Source organism: Delphinapterus leucas, chromosome 13 (assembly GCF_059928025.1).
Source record: "Delphinapterus leucas isolate spDelLeu-1000000601 "Yukka" chromosome 13, BTC_Dleu_Yukka2, whole genome shotgun sequence".
NCBI lineage: Eukaryota > Metazoa > Chordata > Mammalia > Artiodactyla > Monodontidae > Delphinapterus > Delphinapterus leucas.
This window is the reverse complement of record NC_143141.1, coordinates 56,494,454-56,518,402: the sequence shown is the minus strand read 5'-3', so window position 1 is coordinate 56,518,402 and position 23,949 is coordinate 56,494,454. Positions and strand designations below refer to the sequence as shown.

General features: G+C 50.5%; 2 protein-coding genes across 9 annotated transcripts in view; one reads left to right on the top strand and one right to left on the bottom strand.

Annotated features, from left to right (window-relative positions):
* EPAS1 (endothelial PAS domain protein 1) overlaps nucleotides 1-23,949 on the top strand; it is an 86,854-nt gene that overhangs the window by 59,865 nt on the left and 3,040 nt on the right. For all 8 annotated transcript variants that reach the window (XM_089923206.1, XM_022573921.3, XM_089923203.1 and 5 more), the window contains 8 exons: nucleotides 2,429-2,547; nucleotides 2,648-2,853; nucleotides 12,570-12,676; nucleotides 18,400-18,547; nucleotides 19,200-19,414; nucleotides 20,507-20,694; nucleotides 21,227-21,337; nucleotides 22,656-23,137. In XM_089923206.1, coding sequence (XP_089779332.1) covers nucleotides 2,429-2,547; nucleotides 2,648-2,853; nucleotides 12,570-12,676; nucleotides 18,400-18,547; nucleotides 19,200-19,414; nucleotides 20,507-20,694; nucleotides 21,227-21,337; nucleotides 22,656-23,137 — 1,576 coding nt within the window. The remainder of the gene's footprint in view (nucleotides 1-2,428; nucleotides 2,548-2,647; nucleotides 2,854-12,569; nucleotides 12,677-18,399; nucleotides 18,548-19,199; nucleotides 19,415-20,506; nucleotides 20,695-21,226; nucleotides 21,338-22,655; nucleotides 23,138-23,949) is intronic.
* The window catches only part of LOC111174800 (uncharacterized), a 147,703-nt gene continuing 125,098 nt past the window's right edge, over nucleotides 1,345-23,949 (bottom strand). Inside the window, exon 5 of the mRNA XM_089923211.1 lies at nucleotides 1,345-23,865. Coding sequence (XP_089779337.1) covers nucleotides 23,344-23,865 — 522 coding nt within the window. The 3' untranslated portion in view covers nucleotides 1,345-23,343. The remainder of the gene's footprint in view (nucleotides 23,866-23,949) is intronic.

Below are 23,949 nucleotides of genomic sequence, written 5' to 3'. Positions count from 1 at the left end.
GCTTTGCAGTGACAGTCAGAGCCTGCTGCTTCATCTCTTGTAACGGGGGACAGTCAAGCAAAAGCACAGATGGGCATATTGTCAAGTGGACTGAAGCTTTGAGAAGAAGGGGACTTAATGGCTTTCAAGGTCCCTTCTGAACCTGAGAGTCGATGTCTGCCCTGGGCAGATTATGCCCGAGTCTATACATCCCCTTTTCTGTCTCTCACCTGTCACTGCCATGGAGTGTGTGCTTGTCCAACCTGAATGACAGAGGCAGTGCTATCAAGCCTGCAAGGTTTTGCTCTTATTACCACACGTGCTGCAAAAGCAGACACTTCGTTGGCCCACTTCTACCCTTGTTACAGACCGAGCCTGCAAAGCGCAGGATTGCCACCACCTCTACCCACCCCACCACGGCCTCCCCGCCCAGCGCCTCTGCTCTCCCTCCCGAAGGCCACCTGGCTCCGGGCGTACACAGGCTGGGGTGCACCGTGGGCTGTTCACTGTCTTCTCTGTGCCGCTCAGAAACTCTTGTTCGGTTCTGTGAGGAAGGGGCTGCCAGAGCTTCTGAATCCCTTTCTAAAACAGGTGCCGGAAGCCCACGAAAACCAAAAAGTCTGTTAATTTCTCTTCTCTGCTCTGGAAACCCTTGGGCCCTTGGGTTCTCAGTCTTAGTTCAACCTCTGACCCTAGTCTCAATCTGATTATGTGATCTGAACCGAGTCACTTCATCGCTCTGTTTCTGGGAGTCTTTCTTTTCAAAGTGACAGTATTGGACCAGGCAAAGTCTAGGACCTTCCAGCTCCCAGGTGCCATGATTCAGCAGGACTCTACTCTGTTGATCCGAGTGGAACTTTAGATCTCTTGGTCTCTGTGTTGAGGACTTGGGATCCAAATCAGTGAATCAGCAAAGCCTTTGAAGGTGCCGACCTGCATGATCTGTAAGCACAGGGTTAGTGCGAGCACCCAGGGAAAGATAAGGCTGTGAGGCTGGTGTGGAAGGCTTTGAAGGCCAGGAATTGGGCCTCGATCCTCTTCCTTGTAGACAGGGGGGAGCTGGTGGAAGTTTTGGGGCAGAAGTGGAGTAATCTGGTTGGAGCTGTGTTTAGAAAGATTAACCAGATGGAAGAATGGGGAAGACTCAGAAGTTAACAGGTCAGGAGGCCATAGCCCTAACCCATGTCACAGCCACACATGAGTCCTTCCAGCCCACTTCTCAGCACCTGAGCTGGTGCTGGTGCCGCGTCCAGGCCCCAAGATACAGGAATGTCTCATGATGTGCAAACCCCACTTGTGGGAATTAAAATTGTAGGAAGAAACATAATTGAGTATGGGAGAGATGGTTTTATAATCATGATGGAGAATATTCTCTCTTTAAAAAAAAAAAAAAAGATTCACCATCTGGTCTATTACTTAGTGGGCTGTCCTAGGGATGTTGACGATAAATTCAAAGGTGCCACAATTCATTCAACACACAGTGATTTGGGGCTGTGTCACCCAAATAAGTCACAGCCCCCTGGGGGTTCAGGTTCAGAAGCTGGTGGCCATGCCAGAGGGAGGGGTGTGATTATTTGAAACAAGGCTCTGGTCTGTTCTGAGATGCTGGGCAGGGGGCAGGAGTGGACCTTGGAAGGTCCAGGATGGCAGAAGCTAGACATGGACGGGGGGCTCAGCTGGTGCTTACTGCATTCATCACTTTTTTTTTTTTTTTTTAAACAAAAAGTGGGAGAGGTTCCTAATGGCAGGCTATTTGGAGACTATAAGGAAGGAAGCGATCTTGTTTGTCTTGGTGATTTATTTAATTCTGGCTGAGAAAGGATATGATCTGTGTTGAGTTAATCCTCAAGGTGAACTTGCTCCCCACAGGAGATTTGGACCAGCAGTCTCTTCTTGAACCTTGACCTATGTCACTTTAGGGAGAAAGCAAATGGTGCAGGACCCTGAGTGCAGCCATTGCAGGGTGAGACTAGGGCACTGGAGGGACAGGAATGAAGAAAAGACAGGGGTGTCTAAGGGACATGTCCAACCCGAGAGGCTTATCCCCTTGGAGTAATTGTGGCCTCGCCCAGACCATCCCTTGGAATTCCGTCTCTGGAACCTGGACCCGCCCCGGGAGAGGTTTGCTGAGATCACGGCCGATGGTCACTCATCGCCTGGCCGCTCTGGAGTGCGAGGTGCAGTGGGAGATAACACGCTGGAACAGCCCCGACCCTTCAGCAGTGGGAGACAGGCTGGAGATGAGCGAGCCTTGGTCCACAGCCAGGGTGGCACGGAGCATTCAGGGCAGGCTGCGCGTGCTCAGAGAGCCGCTCCTCAGGGAACACACACACACACACACACACACACACACACACACACACACACACACGTGTTGCCTTGAAAAACTGCCCCCCCTCTGAATACAAACATGAAACTTCAGCTGGCTCCCCTCCCCTTCTCTATCCAGGCTCTGGTTTTGGGAAGAAAAGCAAAGACATGTCCACAGAGCGGGACTTCTTCATGAGGATGAAGTGCACAGTCACCAACAGAGGCCGCACCGTCAACCTCAAGTCAGCCACCTGGAAGGTAGGACGTCAGGCCTGGGTTGGAGTACCGAGTGTGCCCCCCCCCCGCCCCCGCCCCTGGCTCTCGGCTCCACGTCTGACCCTCCGCGGCTGGTCTCCAGGTCCTGCACTGCACGGGCCAGGTGAAGGTCTACAACAACTGCCCCCCTCACAGCAGTCTCTGCGGCTGCAAGGAGCCGCTGCTGTCCTGCCTCGTCATCATGTGTGAGCCCATCCAGCACCCGTCCCACATGGACATCCCCCTGGACAGCAAGACCTTCCTGAGCCGCCACAGCATGGACATGAAGTTCACCTACTGTGACGACAGGTGGGGCCCGGCGGAGCGCACGCGTGTGTGTGTGTGTGTGTGTGCGCGCGCGCGCCTGTGGTCAGGGTGTGGGTCTGCGGCATTAATGTTGTATTGCTGGGTGCAGGTCACTGTTTCATCCCATCAGTGCCACCAAGGGGTTCCTCATACCATATTGGGCTGTCCCCTGTTGTCACAGCAGAGCTGATCTGGGGTGCCGCTGCTGTCATGGTGGATCGCGGTGGTGTGTACATATTCCTCCACATATGTGTCAGGCTCCTAGGAAATCTCCAGGCCACTCTCCCTCCCCAGGAGACGAGGGTCTAGAGATCTCCATTAGCAGCCCCAATTCAGAGGCCAGCTGGGAGATCTGGTTTCTGTCCTGGAAGCTGCTCTATGGCCGCGTGGCTCCTGTGTGTTCTTTTCAATGAATGAGCTTTTTCCTCGGCCTTTGCGCCTCCTGTGTCACCTCCATTCCAGCCACTGTCCAGTCTACTTTGGAAGGCTTTTCAAGGAAGGGAACTAAGCCAGACCCTAACCGCCAAAGCCAGGCCTAACTGGAGATTCTCTTATGAGAGAACACAGTCGTTAAGAGCCTTGATTCAGTGAGACGGCCTAAGTTCCAATCCAATAGGAAGTGTTCGGTGTTAGCTGTGGTCCTCACCCTAAATTGCTTCTTTATTAGAGTAGTTGAAAGAGCACCTAAGACTGCACATGTAATCCATGTCACTCTAGTTTCAGCTTGAGGAGAGGCTCGAAACAGGTGGGGAAGAGGCTTGGGTTGTTGTGGAAGGGGCGGGAGGGACAGCTCTGACTCCCCCCTGCCTGTCCTCTGCCCTCCCCTCTGTGCCTGGGCATTGGGAACATGGGCGGATCGGGAGGTGGAAGGAGGAAGACAGGGAAGGATAGATGCCGTGGGCAGTGGCTGCCATCAGAGAGGGAAGGACAGGCCAGGAGCAGGGGCTGGGCCGGGCAGGCCTGGCTCGAGGAGCTGCCACTGCAGTCTGCTGACTAGTGCATGACCAGAGGTGGCCTTCAGGGATCTCGCCACCTGACCCCAGATTTCAGCAGTGTCCAGAGTCACCACGTTTGTCCAGAGTCAGTTTTTGTGGCAGCTCTTTGCTGCTCCAACCTCTCCCCTCTCCCCTTCTAGGGTTTCTCCAGAAACCCTGAGGTCTCAGCTCCCCCTGCTCTGTAACACAGATGAGGACACTGCCTGCACCTGTTTCACAGGGTCAGCGTACGATGAGATGATGGCTATGGAAGCGCTTTGAAAACCACAAACCCCATAACGGATGGGAGGCTTTTTGTTCCTGCTGACGTCTTGCTCCCTGTTTTTGCCCTCCCCCAAAGCTAGTCTCCCCACTAAACTCAAGGGGCCAAGACCACTTCTGGAGGCATGTAGAGGCTGGGGGCCTGGAAGAAGGAGAGACCACCAGCAGGAAACTGCCTCACCTTCCCAGCCAGCAGGAAGCCAAAGGCCCCAGGACAGAGCTCCTGCTCAGCGGCCCCCAGGCCTGCCCACCTTTCTCTCTTCTGCTGCATGTCCCATGGGTGTCTGGATTTCTTCATGGGTGCGGCCCTACTTTCCAGGCTCAGCTGAGTTTCTCTCCCCTGATTCTAGACTGACCTGGTGTTGGCTGGTGCCACTCCAGGTTTAAGAACTTTTGTAAAAGTGTCCTTGAGTCACTCCTGTCCCCATAGTGCTGGATTCAAGGCTCTTGGAGGTAGTGCGTAGTTCCAGATGTAGAAAGAAGCACTCTAACCTCATAGGGAGAAAATGTCACGTGTGAAGACTTGTGTCCTGAAACTTTGACACAGTCAGCGTTTATCATGACTATTCCTATTGTCATTATTGTGATACAAGGATAATTACAGAGAGAGATTATTCCAAAGGCAGGCACCTGAGAAATCCACGCTGTGTGTAAGGTTCTTTCTCAGAGGTAGTCTTTGTATTCCAAGAACCATCCTGGGCAGAAGATACAGTTTTGTAATGTGCACCCCTCTCCATAACCTTCTGAGACAAGAGAAATCCTGCTGCGTAGCCCGCGTGTCTCCAGCTTCGAGGTGGGGTGGTGTGGGGTGGTGGGGTGGGGTGGTGCGGATGCCTTAGCCTTAGAGCGGCTGGAGCAGTGCAGACAGTGAAAGCTGCGTGTGAAGCACAGCCCTAATGTGACCCCAGAAGCACTGGGAACACCCTACTGTCCTAGAAAATAACTCCTCATCCCTAGGTAACAGAAAAGAAGGATTTTTTTTTTTAACTTAAGACTTCGATCCTTGTTAATGTGAAGGGGAAAAAAATCCTCTGGAAAGGGTAATTTGAAGTTATCCCTCATTCATCATCTTGTTTTGAATGAATTTCAGGTCGTTTCTTGAAAGCATCTAACCTTTGGGTAAAAGGAAGAGGGGGCAATAACATGAGCAATTGGGTGCCTAAGAGTGGAGAAGGCCCTCTTCCCAGAAAGGGGAGGGGCCCTGCACTGACTTCTTAGTTTGGTTCAGGGCTGGTAGGCAGAGTCGATCCTGGCTTGACGGAACCTGTGATTTAGGGCTTTGTGACTCAGGGTGTGGAGGGTGATATTGCTTATAAGGTTTGCTAGACACAGTGCATTTTCAGCAGAATCTTGCCTTTCAAGAAACCTAATTCCATGGCCCAAACTCTGAGTTCAGAGGCGCTGGAAAGATGGATGCGGAGGCATCTAAAGACACAGAGTGCTGCTGTGCCACACAGAGGTTGTGTTTAATGGATTAGCAGATTAGTTAACAAGGGCACAGACATGGCTTAGAGAGTTTATAAAGTGACTATTTTAAGTCCTTAATACCTATGTGTTATTTCTCAATTGCCTTGATGAAGACTAGGATTTTTTGGTTTTGGTAGCTTGTCTTGTGTACACTTTTTTTATTGGGATGGGGAAGGATATACACCTATTCATACTCTCTCTCTCTCTCTCTCTCTCTCTCTCTCTCTCTCTCTCTCTCACACACACACACACACACACACACCTCTACCAAGATCAGTGCTTCAAAAACCAACACTTACATATCATAGCGGGGTGGGGTGGGGGGCATTGCATTTTAATCAGGGAATTCACTAGATTTAATGACATCTGGCACACATGAGGGGCTGCGATTTCGCATAAAGGGGATTATTTTCCCAATGGGAAAGTTAGGAAGAATCTGATGAAAATGTAAGGCAAGTAGAACCCACAAAATCACTTTCGAGGCTGTTTGGTACTTTTTCTTAGATGTATTGAGACCATAGACATAAACAAACAAAAAAAGAGAAGGATCATGGAGAAAAAGACAGGGGAGAACGGAGAGGAAATGGGGGAGCGACAAATAAAATAGAAAAGAGTAATCTTGTGTGTAAGTCTCAGGTTTCCCAAATCAACTGAACCTGAAACAACTTATTCTGAAACATCTGAAGTTGAATAAAGGAATGCAGATGATTCAAAATGCATTCATCCTGCTTCTCTCAAAGGGTCAGAGGACCACGTCAAGTCCTGTGTTAATGATCTGAAACAGCAAATATTGTTAGAAGTGAATTCTGTAACAATTCATGTGTCAGTCACACTTATGTGTATATACAGTCAATTGCTCTAGATAGGGGGAGTAAAGTTGAGTAGCAGGTTTAAAGAAGAGTATCCTGATTATCAGTGTAATGGATGATCTCGTCGCCATTTACGATTCAAATAGAGGTGTTATACTCTGTCTCCTAAAATGAGCAGCCAATTAATGAACTGTGATTTATTGAGCATCTGCTATATATCTAACCCAGTGCCAGAGACTAATTATATCAAAGAAGAAAAGAGATGATTCCGGATCTCCAAGAGTTTGAGACACGAGCAACTTAATGAACCATTCACCCAAAAGGAAGACAAAAATTGTTCTCAAGTAGTTTAACTTTAAAATGGGGGTGGTTCTGGGGCTTCTCTGGTGGCACAGCGGTTAAGAATCGGCCTAGCAATGCAGGGGACACAGGCTCAATCCCTGGTCCAGGAAGATCCCACATGCTGCGGAGCAACCAAGCCCGTGTGCCACAACTATTGAGCCTGCGCTCTAGAGCCTGCGAGCGACAACTACTGAGTCTGTGCACCGCAACTACTGACACCATGCGCCGCAACTACTGAAGCCCGCGCGCTCTAGGGCCCGTGTGCTGCAACTACTGAGCCCGCATGCTGCAACTACTGAAGCCTGTGTGCCTAGAGCCCATGCTTTGCAACAAGAGAAGCCACCGCAATGAGAAGCCCGCGCACCACAACAAAGAGTAGCCCCCAGTCATCGCAAATAGAGAAAGTCCGCACGCAGCAACGAAGACCCAATGCAGCCAAAAAATAAATAAAAATTAAAATTAAAAAAAATAAAATGGGGTGGTTCTTAAATTCACGTGGAGGCGCCATCTAGTGGAGAAAGAGAATAACGGAAAGAAGCCAAGCCATCAAGGAGAGTGGGGCAAATCTCTAATGCATATAATCCCACTGTGATTTCGTGTGTTTTATGAGTCTTCCTGTATGTTAGAAATAAATTATAAAAGCAAATTATGTGGATGAGAGAAGTATCACTGGGGGAAAAGTGATAACAGTAAAATTTTCAAATTAACAAAGAGGGTCCTGTAATTTTCACAGATAAAGAATTTGAGGGCAACCCTGTTTTGTCATTGGGTTAAGGCAGTGTAGGATGTAATAATTTCGGGAGTTACATTTCGATAAGATGCCTGCATTTCAAATTCTGTGGATCAAATCTGTGACGAATTCTATTTATACAAAGAAGTTGGTAATCGTGATGATGACAAAAGGGAGGAGATAGTTGAGGACTGTAAAGAGGCTGTCAATAAAGTTATAGAGAGCCATGAGTTGTAAAACACACGCGCATCAAAGCACCTGAAAAGCAATAGTGTTAAAGTCTGAGAAGAAAATAGACTGACTTCGGGCAAACTAATAGTAAAAGATTATATACTTTCATTGTGTACTGAGATACATTTAACAAATTATTTTACTTTTTTTTAGAGGATAGGTGGCATCTTTAATTCCAAGTGGTCTTTCAGACTCTGATACATTACATGTCATTTTTAGTTTCGTATTTAGTGTATTCTAAATATTTTTGCAGACATACACAGTAGTCTTTCTTTACCTATCTTATGTAAGATGGTATAGTATATTTCTTTAAATCCCTGAGCTAGAAGAAACTTTAAATGCTCTCCTTGTGCATCTGTGTCTCCTCCAAACGACGATGTTCTGAAATCAGCCCTAAGAAAGTTTGAACATATTTATGAGAAATGCTTGTATATCGTCCTGTCTAATCTGCTTGAAATTCTCCTTGGAAGAGGCAGCTCTACAAATCCTTTTTGGAATTTATGTCAAAGTGTAATAGACCTCACAATTCAAAAATTATTCCCCTGTGCGATCTGCTTCTCTCCTGCTACAATTCAAGGCACATTTCCCCTTCTTGCTTGTGGGTTTCAAGGTAATGAAAGGCAGCTGTGGCATTTGGTGGCACTCAGGGTCAGTCCAGGATTGAGCCAGGGCTACCCTCCTATGTATACTATGAATACACCCCAACTGTAACACATAACACTGATAGGATGGAAATTCATTATCTGTTAACTGTGGAGCTGATTGTATAGATATTCACTTAACTGTGTACTACTGGAGGAAAACACAAGGCAAAAGTATTGTTGTTTAAAGCCAAGAAAATCTGGATAGAAATATATTAAAACAAATGTCATTGAAATCTGTGTTAGTGAATAGTTTGGGTATTATTGGGGAAATGCAGTTTCAAAGCTAAAAGCACATACAGAAACCTAAATGAGGGGAGTCAAGTGTTGCCTAGGAGAGGGCATTGCCAGAAGGCCGGAAGGAAAGAAAGCAGACCTTAATAAAAGGATGGTTTTATTAGCAAACGCATTCTTTGGAAAACAAATAGGTGGTTAGGAAGTACTTTAAACTTTTATCCTCTCAAATAGTTTAAATGCTCTCTAACCTTCCACGATTCGTTTACTGAGCGAATCCTGTACTCGTAGGGAACAGGGGTAAAAACTGCAGCCAGACCTTGTCTGACTCCAGGCTTGGCGTGTGAAGTAGGGAGCTTGCTGCCTCGTCCCTCGTGGGCGGGCGCGTGATGGAGCCGGCTGAGGCCTGAGCTGCATTCCTTCTGCCTAGGAGGCCACACGGCACTGACACTGCAGCCCAGCCGGAGAGCCCATTTCTCCCGAGCGCTCAGCCACAGGTAGTCCATGTTGAAAAGGGCCTCGCCACATTTTTAAGGGTAAAGAGCAATGGACGAGCAGTAACTGTCATTTTACATTGTGAGGCAGACCTGACTCTGAAATCCAGGGCCCAGCTGTCTGACCCACATATTTCCTTGGGGCAACAGTAACTTCAGATTTTAACCTGAAAGTTCTCTAGTTTCTTTTTTTCTTTCTTCCTTCTGCCTCTGCCTTCTGGGGCTGCCTGTCAATGTCTACATTTCTCTGCTCACCTCATCCTTGATCTGGTTCTTTTCCTACTTTATTATTAAACAGGGACCTCTGTGCTTCTCATTTCTGAAGTCTGCTGAATTAAGTCCTTTCATATTTTCTTCCCCTTTACAAAGAGAACAGCACTACTGAGCTGACTTTTGAAATTTATGGGTGACCCCAAACTGATTTTTTTTTCCTCCAGAGAGTCAGGGCCCCTTAATTAGAAAGAAAGAAAGAAAAAAAGTTCCCCTGCCCCTGGTGAAGAGAGCAGATGAAATGGTGTTATCACAGCCCAGCTCCCGAGGCTTCCCTGGGACAGAGGGAAATGAGCAGGGAGGGCCCTTGTGTGCCGTGGAGGCCAACCCTATAAACAAACCGGGTTCGTTAGCCTCCCCGCTGGCGTCGGCACGCCTGCAGATTGAGGGCAACGACCATTAGCCCTGAGTTGGGGTTTCCTGGTTTTGTGAAGTCTGACCAGTCGAATGTTCTTCAATTGTGTTTGGGGTATGTGTATTTCCCAGTTTTTATAGTCGTCTGTTGAAAGGCATGAAGGAGGAGACGTTAAATATTTATTTTAGTTGACAAGATAAATGAAGGCTGCTACTGGGAAGAGGGCTGGCAACTCTGAAATCGAGGTTTGTTTGTCCACTTCCAAAACATGCCCATTGTGTGCCTCTGAATGGATGGCACATTAATTAGATTAAGAAATATTTTATTTGAGGCTGATCATAATAAACATTTACTTTGAGCATCTTAAAAGATTCTGATCTTGAAAGAACGTGTAATCTCTTCACGGAGTAGAGTCAGATCTTTCCCAGAACCAGCCTCATTTTTGAGGGTCTCTAGGAAACTCTAGACCTAGTTCAGGAACAGAAGTAGCTTATCTGGCACATTGGTGAGCCTGTAAATGGCCAGCCCGTTGTCAGCACAGCCCATCGGTGCAATTCTGGTTCCCAGACTAAGGCTGAAAGGCATGGGACCCATGAGAAAAGCTACGTGGGTGTAGGAAACGAAGGGCCTGCACTGTGCGGCCGTCTGCTTGTTCTCCCTGACTCTCCACCTTGGCCAAGGTGCCATGAATGCCAGCCCTGGAGGTAGGCCACTGAGGAACGTGTCTGTTGCTGATGTGTTCAGAGACCTCTCTGCTCAGGGCCACGTGAGGGGACAGATCCTCCTGGCCTGAGACCGACTGGCTGGTGCAGGTGAGCTGCTGGAATCTCACTGGAGAAATCTCCCCTGGGCTAAATCAACTGAGACCTAAGCTTCTCAGCTCTGTTGTGTTGCCCGTTGTTTGACAAAGGCTTTAACCCCCAAGTCTCACCTAGGCAGAGAATTTGCCTCTTCTCTGCCCACTTCAACACCAGACACACCTTACGGAATGGAGAAAGGATGGATTGAGCATCATGAGGGCTGCGCTGAAGGCTGTGTGTGTGTACCATCGTGCACTGAGACAGGTGACCATGCTCTAGGAAGAAAAGTGGGCCATTAGTGCCCAGGTTCCTTAGCAGTGCTGGGCTAGACAGGGCTCTGATTGTACCTTAGGCCCCCAAAGACTATCAGTCCATTGGTCAGCTACTCTAGCATTTACTGAGCACCCGTTGTAGCGGAGGCCGAAGGAGAATGTGGTCCCTGAGCTCAGGGGTTGGCAGCCTAGGATGTGGAGAGAAGCGTACGTAACTCCTTGTGACATTGTGTTTGCCTGTTAGGACTTGATGAGAAGGGGAAACCTGGAGAAAGCTCCAGGGACAAGGCGAGACCTTGAGCTGGCCCTGTCACCGTCAGGGCTCCGAGAAGAGAAGGCCTCAAGGCTCTGCGGCAAGCGTGGGTTTGCCAGGGGTGGGAACTGCGAGGAGAGGGGTCTACCGGGGAGGGGGGACCTGCCATGCTGCCGATCAGCTGCAAATCAGACTGCTTGGAAGATGGAGACAAGACCCTGGAGGCTTAGAAGTTAGGTGGAGTTTATTTACTCTGGATGTGGTTGGTCCTAGGTAAGCTGGAGATGCTTACGTAGAGGGGTGACAGAATGGAAATAATATTTTAGGACGATTTCGTCTGACCTGTGCAAAACCCGTATGGAGCGGGAGAGAGGAGTAGAGACAAGAGACCAAGGAGCCACGGACGGCTTCTGCTTTCCTCTCCACACTGTTCCTCTCCAGCGTGGACAGGTGACAGGGCTGTGCCCCTGGAGTCACGTATTCCAAAATAGAGCTTGTAATGATGAGGATGTAGCATCACTTCTCGCTCGTGATAGGCTAAGTAAACAAGACAGTGAGCCCATTAGAAAAAATGTGAGAGACCAAAGATGATGAGAAATAACGTTTAGGTATGACGTGGGAAAGCAGCTAATCTGGTGGTTCTTGGGCAGGGCTTTGCTTGTTTTAAAGATTCCAGCACAGAGCGGAGGGTCCTCAGAGAGTTAAGTGATTCTTCACGGTTCTCCACATTTGCCCTTTCTCTGCCCACTTCCCATCTAAGGCAGACACCCTACACGGAAGCTGCCTATTTATCAGAGCATAACGAAGAGGCACATTTCTAGGACTATGATTTTGTATCTGTTCCTCTCGGAACCTCCTGCCCTCCCTCCTTTCCTTGAGATAGCAAGAACAAGTAGAACCCATGAAGGCAAACCTGATGTCTAGGAGGTATCTGAGGTCACCAGACAGGACCCGAGGGGAGAAGGTTTAAGCACAGACAGGGCTCTACCTGCCTGGGTCCCTCCTCAATCCATGGTTAACACACATGCAGAGGCCGCCTCCATGCTTTTCCCAACTTGGGACCGCATAATTGTCACTTTTCATTTATATCGCCCTCTACTAGAATAATCTGGAATAGTCAGGATGTTCCCATGTTCGTTCTTGCTCCGTCCCCGGACACCTGTGTAGACATCAAGCAAACTGTCTACCCTCTCTGCTCCCTTGTCTGCAAAAACTGTGGGTAGGGGGCAACGAGAGCCCCTTCCAGTGGTCACTGGAGCAAGGCACATGTGTCTATTTGGGGGTGGGAGGTAGGGAGCCCCTGAACAGGTGCTTTTCCTTCCTCCCCAGACACAATCCTGGAAGGGCAGGAAGAGTGGAGGTTCAGTAGACCCATAGTTGCAGGTTGACCACCATGTTGGTTGTTGGTTTTTTCTCTTGCTTGGATGAATGGTACGACCGGGACGTTCGGAGTGCGTTTCGTCGAATGTGTGCCTTTGAATTACCTTCTACATAAAGGTCCTTGAGCCCCTGCTCATATTCATATGGTCTTTCTCTTCCCCCTTGCTTTTTTAAAAAAAATTTAGAATCACAGAACTGGTTGGTTACCACCCTGAAGAGCTGCTTGGCCGCTCAGCCTACGAGTTCTACCATGCACTGGACTCAGAGAACATGACCAAAAGTCACCAGAACTGTAAGTACCAGGAGTGCCCTATATGTCTGTGGAATCTGGCCTTGAGTGGGGTGTGACTGGTGGGAAAGGAGAAGATCCAGTTGCTTCCTCCACAGAGCCACCATCTGGTGTGGCAGACAAGACTCACGCCCGCAGGATGGTTAGAGAACCAGGGCTGCCACCGTCCCGTGTGGCGTGCTCATGCGAATCAGGAAAAGGGCGCTTTTGGTAGGGGACACGCAAACACACCAAGGCATACAGCCTGGAGAGTGGAAGGTGGGCTGAATCGCAGTCCCTACTTACCACCTCACTGAGCACACTTACGCAGTGAACAGTCCGATGCAACAGCCCCGTAGAGTGTAATACAAGACAGCATGTAATCAACTTGGGTTATGCGCTATAGAAACATGTACATCCATTCAAAGAAGAGGGCTGGGAGAGTTCAGGAAAAGAGAAGACAGGGCGCTTGCGTTGGACCTTGAAGGACGGGGGAGCACTGGTCTAAACAGAGGTAGAGGGTGCACGATACCAACTTAATAGACGTGTTGAGGGGGGCCCTGGTTTTCCAAGAGCTTGCTTGCTGAATCAAGAGAACTCAGTTGGGGAAGGCTGTCCGGGCAACCCAGTAAATGGCGTGTGGAAATTGTGCCTTGCAGCTTGAAAGAAAACCTGAATTATGAAAGGATTCTAGAACAGGGCTGTCCAGTAGAACTTTCTACAATGGAAATGCTCTTCATCTGCGTAGTCCGTATGTGAGCTATGCTGTATATTAAATACGTCTAGTGCAACTGAGGAACTGAATTTTTTAAATTTAGTTTTAATTAAATTTAAGTAGCCACGCTTGGCTAGTGGCTACCATACTGGACAGGGCGGTTCTAGTGCATTTCAGTTGGCTATGTTCCCAATTAAGGCTTCCCATTTGCAGGTGATCCAAGACAATTTTCTTGGATCCATACAGCCCATCAACATGCAAGGACTATGGGTCTATAACCCTATACCTGGCCTACTGGGGGAAATAGAAACTGATAGGATTGATCCCTGCCCTAAGGGATCTCATTTCTGCGGAAGGAGGAGGGCTTTGGGCTCCGGGGGAGCACGCTGGTTCATACCTTCCGCCTCAGCATCTGGCATAGTGTTTGGTACAGCACAGGCACTAAGTGAATGACACACCCAAGGGCAAAAAAAAACATATTTGGGAAAGAATGCTTCAAAATAAGCGCCCCCAGTGCAGATCGGGGTGCTGAGAGGATTACAGAAGGATTTAAAATGGGTACGTCTGAGAAGATTCCCAGTGGCCCTTTTGGTCTTGGACTCCAAGGATTAGCTGTGGCCTTGGAGTGGCAATGAAGAAAATGGAAGTGCAGTTATTTGTCCGTTGTTCCTAAATCCACCCATCTATCCCAAGGTTAGGACACCTGAAGTTCAGATCAGCAGGCCGTAAGCCGTATAGAAGCACAGTTAATATTCTCTTAAGGAATGAGATCTTCTCTTTCTAATTGGTTTCTTTGCTTCGTCCTCATGGCTTTCGGGTTAGATCCAACAGTGCAACAGGGCCCCTAATGATATCTCAAAGAAGTTTCTCATTGTGTTCTCCAGCAAAAAAACAAACCATCCGGCTTCCCCATTCAGGGACCCAGGGATGCGGGAGGGAGGTGGAGGTCCTTTTCTGTGCCCATGGATGTGGCCCAGCTCTAGCCTGCCCCAGCTTTGAAACTGTAGGATGTGGCTCTAGCCCCCACTCTGGGATTCCCCATGCTTCTCTGGCCCATGGTGGTTTCAGCTCCCAAAGTCATGCTGGTACTGGGATTCAGGGACCTGGCTCTGGCCCAGCTTACCCAAAGATTCCCAGTGCCTGGCTTTCTGGGGCTTCCCTCCTTTAGATGTAAAACTGGGGAAAAGCCTGTCCTTTCTTCTCAGCCAAGGGTGAGTCAAAGTAGAGGACAATAGCAAAAGTTTCTGGAAATTCTTGCAGGACAGTATTGTGCTTTACCTTCTGGGGTGGGAAAGTAGAGGAAACTACTGTCAAAGAGAACAAAAATGATGGCTTCTCACTAGGCCTATGAAAGTGATTTTTTTTTTCCTTCTCTTAGAAAATCTTTGATCCTTAAAAAAGAGCTGGGGTAAAAAATTGTCATATTAGTTTTCTGCTGAATCCAGGGGAAATGTGGTGCAGATTTATTGAATCTGTGGTTTTAAGCATTAGGCACACTTAAAGGTAATTCACAACCCAAATGGAAATCACAGGTTCCCATCTTCCCCTGATGGAGCCAAGTAAAGCAGCTCTGAGCTCAGAGGCCTCTGCTCAGCCAGCCTGAATCCAGCAAAGGGAGATGTGCGTGGGGTGGAAATTGGGTGAATGCCAGCTAAACACAAGCATCTATTTCTCTTTCACTTTCCCTCTTTTTCTGTCTCTCAGTCTTTCTCAATCTCTCTCTGTCTCTGTCTCTCTCTCTCTGTCCCTCTGACTCTGTCTTTCTTGTTGGGTTTATGCAGATAAAGTTGCACCACAGACCCACACTCATACTGTGGAATAATTGGAGGCCCAGGCTTGAGGCTCGTCCAGGTTTACACACCAGCATCCCGAATTTATGCACGTATGTGTGTCTTAGCCTGTGAAAGTTTACCGTTGAAATTACTGGGGAAGCTCAGACCTCAAACCAAATTTAAATAATTGAAAGCCATCGTTTCCAAATGGGTTAGTAATTTATACGTTGTTATCCTCAGAAGGTAAGGGTTTGGGGGAAGGGGGGTTGGTCTCTCTTTGTTGTGTGAGGACATTATGTGCTCTTAGGAAAACAAGATTAAAGGCCATAAAAAGCCTATCTACCAAGTAGCAGGCCCCTGACCAAGGCTGGCGTTAATGAGCAGGTGATTAGAAAGCTGGCGTAATTACATTCCACTGACAGAGCAGGCCCTCGCCTGCGATCGCTAGAAATGCAGTTAAAAACCTTTGCTCACTGCACTGTTTAATCAAAAAGAATAAGATCCCTGAATCTTGTCTGCATTAAGAATAGGTTAATGAGTTAATGAATAAGTTAACTCCAGGTACTTGAAATTGTGCAAGAATCATGTCTCTTGGGCATAGGAGCCTCAATGGGGTAGATAAAGGGAGATGAGGGAGGACAGAGTTATTTCTTTGGCCAAAGGGTCCATGATGGTTTAGGACAGCAGCAGCCACCAATTCCGTCTTCCTAGTGAAGTGTCGCCCGGGGGCATGTAGTAGGAGGGCGCTGTGCTGCGGGCCACAGGCTGTCGAGTAACCCAGACTGTTGTCCTGTGTGATGTAAAGCAGGTCAAAATCCCTCTGGCCTTAGTCCCCTCATGTTAAAAAAAGATGGTATCTGTCTTCCCTACAGCACAGGATTTTATCAAAAAGATTAGACAATGATGATATGACCACTTTGGAAAATAACTTGGCCGTATCTTATAAAGGAAACACGTACTTACCCTATGACCCAGCCGTTGCAGCCCTAGCTGCGCTCACACTGCATGTCCATACAAAGATTTGTACACAAATGTTTACAGCACCTTTACTCACTATAACCCCAAACTGAAAACAATGCGAACATCCATTGACAGGTGAATGGATAAATTAGTTATGCTATCTCCATGCAGCGGAATATTACTTAGCAATGAAAAGCAAACCAGGAATACCTACAACAACGTGAGGGCTCTGGGAAACATGCTGGGTGGAAAGAAGGCAGACACGAAAAGAGCTCTTGTATGATCCCACTTACGTGTGAATGGGGAGAAGATCCTTTCTATGTATAGCAACAGAAAACAGATCAGTGGCTGCCTGGGACCAGGGGTGGCAATGGGGATTGACTGTCAAGAGGAATAAGAAATTAGGGAGGTTGGATGATGGAAAGTTCTATACCTTTGATCGTGGTGACCGTTACAAGGGTCCGTACAGTCGGCAAAACTCATTGATCTGTGCTTAAAATGGGTGCATTTTTTACTGAAGGTAAATTAAACCTCACCAAAGTTGACTTTTTTTAAATGCAAACAAAACCAAAAAGACTGAGGACCCTTTAATTTGGACTATAAGCCTGTCGACTGTTTCCACTGAGGGGGCCTTTCAGCAAATCACTCTGAGCCTCCGTCTCCTCAGGTGGAAAACAGGAATAATAACAGATGCCTCGTGGCGCCACCGTACAGTGAACGAGGTGATGCTAACGCTAACCCTGCAGCCGCTTTGTGTGCCAGGCACCGCTCCAATTCCGTTGCAGAAATGAACTGATCTTACGAGATGGTTTTGAACCCCGCAAAGCAGGGTACACGTGTAAGTTACGTGTAGTATGGTTACAGGGCTTCCTGTAGCTTGGAGGTGCTTGTTAATTTCTGAACAGGAGGAGATGTGCCAAGAAAAACATAAATGTGAAGGATTACAAGCATGGTTAGTACGAACCGAGCTGCATTCCTCAACCACACAGTGTGGTGAATGGGGAGTGATTCCCGAGCCTACACGGAAAAGTGGGGAGGTTTGTGACGTTTAGAGAGTCTGCATGTTCTCCCACAGGGCCCCTTGTGACGTTATCTACAGACGTGTCCTGTAGACGTGACAGGGCCTGGGCACTGTACATGTTAGTAACTTTGGAGCAGAGGGGCTTTTCCTATACAGCATTTGTCAGTGACATTCAGCCACATTTTTGTACCCAATAAACCAGGCAGGCAGATTTGGTCCTCAGTACAAACAGCTGTGGGCGCTGGGTACTGATAACTATTATCATTACTGTTGTCGTCATCAATGCCCCATTTTGCAGATGAGGAAAACCGAAACCAGGATTCCCTAATCCTGCCAGCGCGCTGCTTTCTCTGTGATTTGGGGGTTTCTGAGACTAGAATTCAGAAGAATGAATACCCAAGAAGGAAAGTAAATGGGCAGTTCAGAAAGCTATCAGAAATCCTAACGTTAGTAAACTTTCATTTAAAGGGACTTGTTGATTCTTTTTTTAATGGGAGCAGATAGAGCATTCTGGACTGGGGAAGAGGGCAATCTGGGATGCCGGGCCCTTTCCCCGATGTTTTTATAGAGTAAAACAAGTGTTAAATGAACATTTAGAGCATTCTGGAAGAGGAAAGACGTCATACGCAGGCAGCCTAGCTGGGCAGCTGGGAGGACTTACCAGGGCTTTGACGAGGCTGTGTGTAGAGGCTGGCGGGGGGCTTGCTGCTGCCTTTGCTGTGGGTCACAGACTCGCTGTGGCCCCAAAGGCGGCAGGTCTGACGGATGACCTGGAACAATCTAGGATATCTGGGGGTTTCTTTAAACTGCCTTTATTCACAAGCAGAGTACTGACGGTGGGCCTGCTACCAGTGGCTGCCCGAGGACAGGCGTTCTCCACGCTGCTGGAAGTACCCTGCCGCCTGTAGTGTGAGGCAGAGGAGGCTCGCCCGTTCCCTGCGTGCCCATTTGGATCCACAGGGCACCCCATGGAGAGCCGTCCTCTCATTGACCTTGGGGGGGAAGGAAGGGCAGGTGCTGCTCTTGGTTTCTGCTCCCAGCTGAGCCAGGGGTGAGCCAACTTGTCAAGGGCTTGGCGATGGCCACTCCCTCACAGCCAGCCTAGGGAAGTCAGTTAACCTCTCTGGTTACTTTCCTTACGTTTAACATGAAGAGTTGGGCGAGATGCTCTAAGCTCCCATCCAGCTCATTCTCCCCCATCTTTCCCCTGCACGCTGCCCTCCCCATGGGGTCTTCCTCCCCCACCTCCTGACCTCAGGTCCCATTTCTCCTCCCCTAGTGTGCACCAAGGGTCAGGTGGTGAGTGGCCAGTACCGGATGCTTGCGAAGCACGGGGGCTACGTGTGGCTGGAGACGCAGGGGACGGTCATCTACAACCCTCGCAACCTGCAGCCCCAGTGCATCATGTGTGTGAACTACGTCCTGAGGTGAGCATGTGAGGGCCGGCGGGGAGGGGAAACAGGCTGGGGTGCAGGGTGCTCCTGAGACTGAGGACACAGCCCAGGAATGCCGAGCCTTTCAGAACCTGGCACCACATCGGCGAGCTCTTTTGCAGTGGGCGTCCTGGGAACAGTGAAACACTGGGATTTCCCCTTTACAGGCTTTTTCTGCCCCTTCCCCCTTTGTCATCTGTCATGCCTCTGACCCACGTGGGGAGGCAGCTAGAACACAGTCGTCACTTAAGTGCTTTCTGAATGGGAACCAAGGGAAGAGAACCACTGTTACTTTTTGGGAGAAGATGTAACACCTTTGCTCGGTAGCACCTGGGAAGAAATCTAGAGAAAGTCCTTGCTGGGGTGCAACAAAAGCAAAAGCCTTCAAGTCTCATGCATACCACGCAGCCCACGTACGATATTAACACAGCATCCAAGACAGATACATACTCAGTGGGTGCTCTCCGCGTCGCTAGCTCCACGACTCCAAACTTCCAGTGCACGGTTCTTTACGGAATGCCAACACACTGTCCATACCCGTGTTTTTGTCTGAGAGGCTTAGCTATCAGGACTTCCATGTGTCTGGAGAGTAAAAGAGTTTTGCTGGAAAATATGGACGGTCTGAAGCTCGCTCTTGTCCCACCAGTGAGATTGAGAAGAACGACGTGGTGTTCTCCATGGACCAGACGGAGTCCCCGTTCAAGCCGCACCTGATGACCATGAACAGCATCTTTGACAACAGTGGCAAGGTGGCTGTGTCTGAGAAGAGCAACTTCCTGTTCACCAAGCTGAAGGAAGAGCCCGAGGAGCTGGCCCAGCTCGCACCCACCGCAGGAGATGCCATCATTTCTCTGGATTTTGGTGGGTGCTGCTTAGCTGAGCCAGGGCCTGTCGAACCCTCTGGGGGTGGGGGGAGGCCTCCCTGGCCACAGCTCTTCCTTAAGCAGAGCTGCCGTGTGCCTTCCCTGAGTCTTGCTGATCATCCGTTGGTGGCCAGACCCTATGCTGGGCACGTGCACTCACCGTAGCATAAGACCCGTCCTGTTTCTGACCTCGTAAAGCGCTGAGCGGGGGCGGGTGGGGGTGTTCTGGTCGATTCTGCACCGTGGGGAGGGGGGAGCCTGAGACGAGAGAGTGGGGCAGCGAGGGATCTGCTCCGAGGCCACGGGCATCTTTCCACAGGGTGGGCAGATCTCCATCTGCACCTTGAAGGACAGATTGCTTGTTTAGGCAGAGGCCTGCTAGGTTGAAATAATGTTGGGAGAAATCCTTCCAGAAACGTGGATTGAGAAAAGATTCAGGCCCGGGAGTAAGCCCTCGAATGCACTTCTTTAAACGTTTGCCTGTCCCACGGGGATGTGAGTCCTGGTGGCCCCAGCGGAGTTGTCAGCTCTTGCCCCGCGCTCTGAACGCGGGAAGCCCCTTCTTCCCCATGTTGCAACCCACGGTCACCACCCCCCCCAGCCTTGCTGTGGCCGCTCAAGGAACAGCTACACCTCCCTGTGCTTGCTCTGGACTGGCTCAGCCCCCTTAGGTGTGTTGTGAGAGGCCACCGGGGAACGGTGATCTCAGCGAATCACAGAGAGCAGCCCTGGGACAAGGAGTCACGCAGCTTCCCAGTTTCGTGGCAGTAATGAGGCAAATTGCCCAGTTTTCATAACCTCCTCCTCTACGTTCTGGATTGCCCTTCAGGGAAGAGTGGCTCCTAATACATTTAGTCTTTGAAAATTAAAGGCTTCAGCAGGGTGTTCCCATTAAAGGGAGTCTGTACGTTGAACCCCAGCCCCAGTTGAAGGCCCCTTTGTCCCAGCGAAGCCTCAGCACACGGCGGGCCGAGCCCCAGGCACGCTGCAGGCCCCTTTAGGATCACTTGTGCATCCTTCGTGCTTCTTCTGCCCTGGGGTGAGGCCAGCAGTCGGGGGTGCGAACCAAGCCAGGCCCTTGTCTCCACAGGGAGCCAGAACTTTGAGGAGTCCTCAGCCTATGGCAAGGCCATCCTGCCACCAGGCCAGCAGTGGGCCGGAGAGCCCAGGAGCCACGGCGCCCACACTGAGGCTGGGAGCCTGCCCGCCTTCACCGTGCCCCAGGCAGCCGCCCCGGGGAGCACCACCCCCAGTGCCGCCAGCAGTAGCTGCTCCACGGTGAGCGCCCCCTGGGGTTGAGGCCGTGGAGAGGGTGGGCTCCTCCTCTGGCTGCTGCCGGGTGGCCGAGTGGACAGGCCAGACCCAAGTCCTGCCCTCCTCCTACTCAGGAGCCCCCTAGGGGGGCTGTGATACTTACTTGCCACGCATTAGAGCTGTGCGCTTGCTCTCAGTACCCACCCACCCCCATCTATGTGATCAGGTCCTTGAAGACAGGGGCCAAGTGGCACACAGCTGTGAGCCCCGAGCGCAGTAACCATCCTGCTGGGGGCACAGAGCCACACAGTTTGCGGAGCCCGGCCAGCCATGCCTCTATCCTGTTTGCTGTTCAAGACAGCCTCATTTTATGACGAGGAGACTGAACTCAGAGAGGCTCACACAGCTCCTAGGGTGTGGCTTCTTTACAAATTCTTATTCCGTGGAATAGAGTTGAATCTGTGGGTCCAGAAACATATTTCTCCTTCTACCTTGGCCTTCTGGGGAAGCCAGTGCCATAGCCTTGACTTGGTCACCTTCCTTCCTGGCCCCCCAGCCCAGCAGCCCCGGCGACTATTACACATCTCTGGATGACGATCTGAAGATTGAAGCAATCGAAAAGCTCTTTGCCATGGATACAGAGGCGAAAGACCAGTGCAGCACCCAGGTAGGTGGCCGTGGGGAAGATTGGAGTGGCGGGCCAGGCCTACCAGCTGCCGGTGGTGAAGGCTGAAGTCTCTTCTTGCAGCCTCAGCCCTTTGTTGCAAAGACTAGCGGGAATGCTTGGCCCAGGCCACAGTCCCTTAACTGGGTGAGGGTGCAGGGAAACGGAGCCTGTGGTCGTCTGCTTCTCTCACTTCTGCCCTCTGCTTTACCCGTGTCAAATCCAGTTCTTCTACTTTTAACTCTCGATATATTTATGTCCTCCTAACTTGGATATTTCTTAATGCTCACGAAAACAAAAACTACAACCGAACCTTTCTTTAAGGATCCCTGCATTTAAAAAGCATACCCCGATGTATACGACTTCTGTAAGCATAGGGAACAATTATTCCCTTTACAAACATTTCCATTTTAGGATTCTTTGAAGTAACTTACTTTAAATGCATTTTAAAATGACATCGGACAAATTTTTGTTTACACGTAACTTTTCAGAAACTTATAAGGCCAAACGTCTTGTAGAACCCGTGTAAACAGGCTAGGGTGTGGGTAGATGGGTATGTGGGTCACAAAACCCAAAGGAAAATCACTCATCCCCATTTATTCACCCAGATTTCTGCCTTGCCTCCTCAGTTTGTATCTTTGTTCTGCAAAGCTTTCCCTATTTCTCCCCTGCACGTTCTTCTCTGAACTCCTGTGAGATTCACTACTTAGTATTTGGTTATCCGTTACCCGTCTGCTGCTGCTCTTAACCATTCCAGGTGGCTGTAGTCAGCTACCTCCTCCCAGTGAGGCCGAAACATTTATTTTTCTGCGTCTGCTTGTGAGGATTCCCTACGGTGCCCATCATGGTAGTGGGAACCTGCGGGTCCACGGCTGAGGCCCTGTTGATCAGAGTGAAGGTCCCACAGGTAGCACTGGGCCATGGTTACCCTATGAGCAGTCCACCGATACACCCTGGGCACGTGAGGTGATGAAGACAAAGCTGCCCTTGGTCCCCCCTGGGAGCCATCCCTGCTCACCGGAGTGGGCAGGGATGGCTTCGTGGAAGAGGTGGTGCCTGCCCAGCGTGTGGGAGTGAAGGCTGGGCTCGGACTGGGAGACAGGAGAGCATTTTGGGCTGGATGGAGGTGGTGGCACCAGGGGGTGTGTGGAAGGATGCCTGAGTGGAGACTCAAATGACTGGGGAGTGGTGGCACAGGCTGACCAAGGGAGAAAATGCACGGGAAGCTGCGGGAGGGGAGGACGAGGGGCTAAGTTGGAACAGTATCCCTGAGGCAGCGCCAGCTGCTCAGCTGCTTTGCCTGTGGTCTGTCTCCCCTCAGACGGACTTCAATGAACTGGACCTGGAGACCCTGGCACCCTACATCCCCATGGATGGGGAGGACTTCCAGCTCAGTCCCATCTGCCCCGAGGAGAGCCTCTTGCCGGAGACACCCCAGTCCACCCCCCAGCACTCCTTCAGTACCATGTCGAACATCTTCCAGCCACTGGCCCCGATGGCCTCTCACAGCCCCTTCCTCCTGGACAAGTATCAGCTGGAAAGCAAGAAGATAGAGCCCGAGCAGCGGCCTGTGTCCTTCATCTTCTTTGACGGTGGGAGCAAGGTGTCCCTGCCACAGTGCTGTGGCCAGACCTGCACCCCTCTCTCCTCCATGGGGGGCAGATCCAACACACAGTGGCCCCCTGATCCGCCCTTACACGTGGGGCCCACGAAGTGGCCCGGCGAAGATCACGTGGAGTCCTTGGGGGCCTCGCCCTTGGGGCCCCCCGTCACTGCACCCCATCTCTCCGTGTTCAAGAAGAGGTAAGTGGCAGAGACCCTTGGCTGCTTCAGCGAAGGCTGTGCTGTACAGGGAGGGGACAGCCAGGTGCCCCGAAAGGCCCCCCGCCCCATCACCAATTCCCACTCCACAGGGGTCTGATGCTCCACTCAGCCCTTCTCAGAACTCTGAGAACTCGGGCTTTAGGGGACTCGCCCCTAGGTACGTGAGGCCTCGAGTGGGACACGTTTTATCTGGGCTGGAGGACACCACGAGGGACCTGCGGCCAGGGAGAGAAGGAGCTTGGCCAGGGCCCTGAGCACCAGTGGCTCTCCGGACCACCCCTCAGAGCGCCTTGTTTTATGCAGAGCTCGTGAGCTGAGCCGCACAATACCCACACGCACAACACGGAGGGATGGTTCCTTGGCTCGGCCGTGGAAGCCTGGTTGAGAAAAGCAAAAAGATGCCCGTGCCTTCCCCCTGCCTTCAGCTGCCGGGGTCCAGCACACCCTCCCCGTCTCCCCCCACAAGTCCCTTCCACCCACTGGGAACTCACCTCAAGCTCCCAGGGCCCTTGCCTTCTACAGAGCCCCCTCCCTGGTTCTCCGTGGGGGGCGGTCCAGGCAGGGGCGATGGGGCAGCAGCAGCCCTCCCAAAGACTGCCGGCACGGAGCTGGGCGGCCACAAACCAGGACTGGAGGCTGCCCGGGTACGGGCGGGCACGTGTGGAGGGAGGTGCAGGTGCCCTGAACGTCTCACCAGGTAGAGGGCACTGTGGAAGGAAGGAGAGCCCGGGCCTGAGGCCCACTGCCCCTCCTCCAGGACTCTGCCATTGGGGTCTTGGAGCCACCACGGC